A 5,790-nucleotide genomic window follows, 5' to 3' on the forward strand; every position below is an offset into this window, starting at 1 on the left:
GTTGTTTTTCCCCAGGGGACGCCGAGCACAAGCCATATATCTGTGGGGATGCAGACTCTGCCTCCACGGTGCTGGATGGCTCTGAAGACTACCTCATTCTGGCCTGTGATGGCTTCTACGACACCGTGAACCCCGACGAGGCAGTCAAGGTGGTGGCTGACCACCTGAAGGAGAACAATGGTGACAGCAGCATGGTAGCACACAAATTGGTGGCGTCTGCCCGGGATGCCGGTTCCAGCGACAACATCACTGTCATCGTGGTCTTTCTCAGGGACATGAACGCGGCCGTCACCGTCAGCGAGGAGTCGGACTGGACAGAGAACTCTTTCCAAGGGGGGCAGGAAGACAACGGGGAAGACAAGGAGAACCATGGAGACTGCAAACGGCCCTGGCCCCAGCACCAGTGCTCAGCACCGGCAGATTTAGGGTACGAAGGACGAGTGGATTCCTTCACCGACAGAACTAGCTTAAGCATAGGGTCCAGCATCAACCTGCTTGATGATCAAGGCTATTTAGACCTGACAAAAACAGAAACTAGTACACCTCAGAGTGCCAAATGTCTGCCACCAGTCCAAGTGTTTAGTCCTGGAATACCAAAGAGTGCAGATTTGATCAGCAGCTTCCCAGCGAAGGGCGAATCCCTGGAGCGCGCCACGGCCTCGGTCTGCGGGCAGAGCCACCCTGGGGAGCACGACGCTCCCCTGAGCTCGGGTGCTGCAGGGCAGGGCATCTACAGGGTGAAGGGGTTATCCCCCATCTTCTCTGGGCTGGAAGATGAACTGTTCGAATCCTTGGGAAAACGAGCCGCGTTCCTCCACGTCCGGCTCTGCGGCGGGAAGAGGCGACGAGCAGCCAGGCTCACACCAAAGTTTCACACCCTGCTCTGGGCTCACGAGCCTTCCCACCTAGAAGGATCCACCCTGTCCTTCCCTGTCCGGGGCCGCAGGAGCAGGAGGGCGTCGGCCCGACCCTCCCCCTGGCAGAGGCTGCTCAGTCGTAACACTTACAGCGAGAGCATGTTTTTGATGCGAAGACAAAGTAATTGTATACCAGACCCACCCCTCCATCAATGCTGTAAAATGTAACCACCCCCTCGTGTTCCCCCTGTCAGACTCCCAAAGTAGACATTCCCAAAATAAAAACTGGCATCATCAGAGAGCGAAAAGAGGTGGGCATTTCCGAACTGTACTCCAGTCCCCTGCAAAGCTCCAAACCCTGTGTAAATAGACCTAGGAATTAACAAATGTAGTTGTCTCAAATCTCAATAAAGTTTGCTGGTGGTGACACCCTGAGCAATTCCGCAGCCGCCCGACCACCCGCACACACGAGTGTCCAGCCACATCCACCAGGGAAAGCCAAACAGCCGCTTCACGTGGACAGACTCCGTCAGGGCACAGTCCTTAGACACGCAGAAGGCTGCACCTGCCTGAGGAATGTCTGTGCAGCAATACTTACAGCACGGTCTGGTTCAGAACTGCCAAATTTTTCTAGAGTGGGGGGAAGTTTCCGTAGAGTCGAGGTGTGGGGGGGGTTTCTTGTGTTCTGCTTTCTGTTTGTTCCAGGTGAGCGTTAAGGTGAATTAGGAATCACATCCACTTTTGCAGGTAGACGACTAAAAGCCATACAGGGTTTACCAGGTACCTTAGGAATGGACACACTAAGCTCCTGCTGCTCTGGTCTCAGACTCCTGTCGAGGTACAGACTCATAATTTACCTTTTTTTTTTTTCCATGTAACATAAAATGCGGAATATGAAGAAAACTTTTCTTGTAGTTTAAAAAAAAATCCTGTTTTGCTGTGGCTGGAGGTGCAGTGTAGGGAATTTCGTACCTTTCTGGTGCTTTTAGTGGCATTTTTCTTGTTTCTCAGTTTAGGAAACTGTTCTCAGTTGAACATGATTGTGCTTAATGCTTTGAGCCAACCTCTTCCCACCCTAACTTCATCTCAGGTCTTAAAAGAACAAATCCGTGGAGAAGTTCAGGACAACCCCCTGTCCCTCCGCCTGTCGCACCGGAGATCAACTGGATGAGCTGTTCGGTTTCATTAACGATTTCTAGATGGCAGAGGCATCCTTTAATATCCAATTTCAGCATGAAGGATGGTGGGTGCAGCGCCAGGGTTGCCGTGGGGTGTTGTCAGGGTGCGTAGGAACGGATGCCGGGCTGCCGGAGCGATCCTGAGCGCGTGGAAATGCCGAGGATGCGGATGAGCAGGGGCTGTCCTTGGGTGGAATTCACTGCTCTGGGTCCCCCTGGGTCCAGGGGGGCCAGTGAGGAATGTCAGCTGCCCTGGTTTGGCAGGGGCCACCAGCCCCTCCCCGCTCCCCAGGGGACGTTCCGCCCTCAGGGAGCCGTTAATTGGGACGTAAATAAGCAGCCGATTCCCATCAGCTCCACTAAGCCCAGATCCTGTTACTGTCCTTTGTCACAGTAAGACATTTGGAGGAGTATGAATAAAGTCAGTCTTCATAGGCACTTAGTGTACCATTCATATCACTTTAGCAGTAACAATAGCAGTATTAGTGTTTAGCTAGAATTTGCAAAGTATTTTAATATTAAGTAGTCAGGAGATTATTCAACACGACGAGATGGCAAGGCTTGAATTCTGCCAATTTCTGCTGCTTCTATCTTTGATGCACTATTTTAAAAGCAATCTGATGAACAGCAAAAGGCTTTGTGAGCAACCAGGAGTTGGAGTGTGGCTTCAGATTCCTTTGATCTTTTTCAGACTTTGTTTTAATCTTACGGGATCATTGGCTCTTATCTGTCATCTTATTCCGCCTTAGCTGTTGTCGATGTTCTCTTCAGCCGCAGCTCATGTTCCAAGTCAGATTTACCGAGGAAATTTGAGAAACCATGAAATGGTAAAATATGCAACTCTGGGGCATCTCTGTGGTGCCTTTGTTTTAAATTATTCACAGTAATAATGGCTCGTTGGAAGTCCATCTTTAGCTGACTGTCGTGTTCCGGAGAGAAAGGTGGTGTAAGTGCAATTCTTTGTGTGAGTAACTTAAGAGTGAAAACCCATTATGGATGATAAAACTTCTTCCCAGTCTGCAGGAGCAGTTGAAGAGCACTGGACTGCATGTGTGCTGTTTTGGGAAGGATTTAGCTTTTTAGGTGTGGATTCATAAATGATAATTCTGCGACTCATCCCATTTATCCTGCTAGGAGAAAACAATCCACCATCGTAGTTCCAGTGTGGTCAGGTAAAACCATTGTATAGATAGAGCAAGTGTTCATTTCTTCACTAACTGCATATTTATAGAGTAGATAGGAACCATTTGTAAGGTAAGTCCTTTAAAGTTCTATAATATTAAAAGTAGTGGTTATTGGTCTGATTATGCTGCTCTTGATTCTACAACTAGACAAAAAGCAGTGCTTGTGAAATGCAGTGTTTTCTCTTAATGCCACTGGTGATAGGAAGTAGTTCTCTTCAGTTCAAACTCCTGTGCCCTTATTTGCTGCTTGCTGACGTAAGCAATAATCCCTCTCTAACAGTATCTAAGTGTTCTGTATCTCGTACTTTGATTGTCTATCTGGTGACAGTGTAAAACCTTAGGCTAATAGAGAAGTATCTCATTGTATTTATTAACTGTTGATACTGAGATTCAGTCTGTGACCTGTGTTTTGTATTTTTATCGTGTATCTTTAGTGGTGGTGAAATTTGTATAACGAATCTTTCCAATAAAGAGCTGAAGTATCCCTTTCCCGCGTTAACACAACCCCATCCGTTCCGGTTGGCGTGGTCACCGTGGTGGCAGAACCAGGAGGGAGCAGCGAAAACATGACTTTATTTTTTTTTGTGTTTCAGTCTGTGTTGGTTTTGAGGAAGGGGCTCCAGGCTGGTTCTGTCTGAAGCCGCTCCAACCTCGCTCGTAAGCTCTTCACTGTGAGGACTGGCGGGATTCCCGCGATCCCGGCAGTTTCCTGTGTACTTTTCCATGTGCAACTCTGAGGAATGTGTGCGGTGCGGAGAGCAGAATAGCACCAGAGCAGGGAGCTGTTAACCCATTCGATTTGCACTAAAGGTGGGTGGAAACACGTGTATATATAACTTTTCTTTACCTAGAAGTGCCATCCATTGTCCTCGCGAGTTCAAACCATCCCGTACCTGAGTTGGGTCGCGTCGTGACGCTGAAGGACAATGTCAAAGCAGACTGTACCTTATGCCACGTTTATGGTGGTGCATCATCGTAGAAACTCCGCCTGTTTTTGGAACACTGTGTGTCGGTGAGACCGTTGTCCCGTGGGCAGATGAGGCACAAGGAGTTTGTGTATAGACATGGCTGCTGTAGTTCAGGTCCACTGTCTCCTCCCTGAATCCTCCTGACCCCGGCAAAGCTCTGCGGGAAAGCAAAACGAGAAAGATTGGTCTAAATTAGGGGCTGTTTTAGCACAGTTTACTCCACCAGTCATGCAAACAAAGCCATCCAAGGGAATACTGCAGCTTCGTTCATGGCTGTAATTTAGGGCAATCTTTCTTTAATTCACACCCTCTCTGCAACAGGAACAAAAACTCTCTACCCTTGTATCATGTGCAATAAATAACGAAGCATTAAGGCGACCTCTGGCTCCAATGGCCGTACCCTCCTCCAGCCCTCGCGACTCGGCGACGGCTCCTGCCAGCATTAGAGCTAAAGAGAAACAACCCCACCTGTCAGGGCCTCCCACAACTCCTGGGCAGGGTCTCCTACAACTCCTGTACGTCGCACTCGCCTTGTGTCCGGTTTTTCCTCTCCTTCCCTCTAGAAGACACCTCTGGACAAGAACAGGGGAAGTGGTTGAGCTCACCCCCAGTGCTGCTGCTCGTGGCCAGCCAGGCGTGGTGTCAGCTCCTGGGTGCTCCTGTTGACCTTTCTGTAGTACCTTGTTCATGAAACATGTTCTTTAGGAAGTGAATAAATTAAAGCTGATCATGTACCAGTGTTGGGACTTTTCCATTTGCAACCTTGTTCTACAGTTCACCCGCGAGTTTAGTTATAACCATGTATTAGTCATCCATATTTTATTTATGAAAGCTGTTTATACAGGAGAAACTGTTTTACCAATATCTTAATAAAACAGTAATTTAAACCACACTTCAGGCAGTCTGGTTATTTAAGAGCTAACAAAGACAGCAGCCACACCGTGTTCACTGTGGTCAAAGGGGGCTTCCTTTGATATCTAACAGGAGCTGGCTCTGTTGAGCTCTGACTCCATGGGGTTGCCCAGAGCCCATCACAGCCCAGCTCTGCTGTTTCACAGCCCAAAAGGCTGTGGTGGCACAGTCCAAGTAGATAAAGAAATCTCCCAAGCCCCTTTCCCCACCTCTTCTTTACAAACCAGCTCCAAAAGTAAGTTCTCCATAAGGTGAGCAAGGTTTGCAAGAGCAAACCCTGTGCAAGTGCTGCAGAGGCAGAGCTCTGTGAGGACACCAGTTGAGCTGAGGGCAGTGATGCACCCACAGCCCTGCACACCCCGAGCCCCCACAACCACCACAGAGAGGGGCCTGGCCCTGGAACAGGCTGTGCTCCCTCTGCAGCTGAGAAACACAAACCCAGCTGGGTAAAAACTGTGCATCCTCCTCACTGCCTGTTTGAATCAAGATTCAAGCATTTGGTCTGGCTTTTACAAACACAGCCTCAAGAATCCCAGAGGGGTTTAAGTGCTTTTCATTGAATAATTAAAGAAAAAAGTGACGGGTGGATGACAGGGAGAAGTCCTCCCGTGAGCAGCCAGAGGGGCTGTGCAGGCCTGTGCTCGGACCCTGACAGCCCCCACCACCTCACTCAAACATCCAGAACTCCACC

General features: G+C 49.1%; 1 protein-coding gene across 1 annotated transcript in view; it reads left to right on the forward strand.

The window, feature by feature from the left end:
• The window catches only part of PPM1E (protein phosphatase, Mg2+/Mn2+ dependent 1E), a 65,038-nt gene extending 59,959 nt beyond the window's left edge, over positions 1-5,079 (forward strand). The window contains exon 7 of the mRNA XM_064677991.1: positions 16-5,079. Coding sequence (XP_064534061.1) covers positions 16-1,085 — 1,070 coding nt within the window. The 3' untranslated portion in view covers positions 1,086-5,079. The remainder of the gene's footprint in view (positions 1-15) is intronic.
• The last annotated feature ends 711 nt before the right edge of the window (positions 5,080-5,790 follow it).

Source organism: Pseudopipra pipra, chromosome 21, assembly GCF_036250125.1.
Source record: "Pseudopipra pipra isolate bDixPip1 chromosome 21, bDixPip1.hap1, whole genome shotgun sequence".
NCBI classification, from domain to species: Eukaryota; Metazoa; Chordata; class Aves; order Passeriformes; family Pipridae; genus Pseudopipra; species Pseudopipra pipra.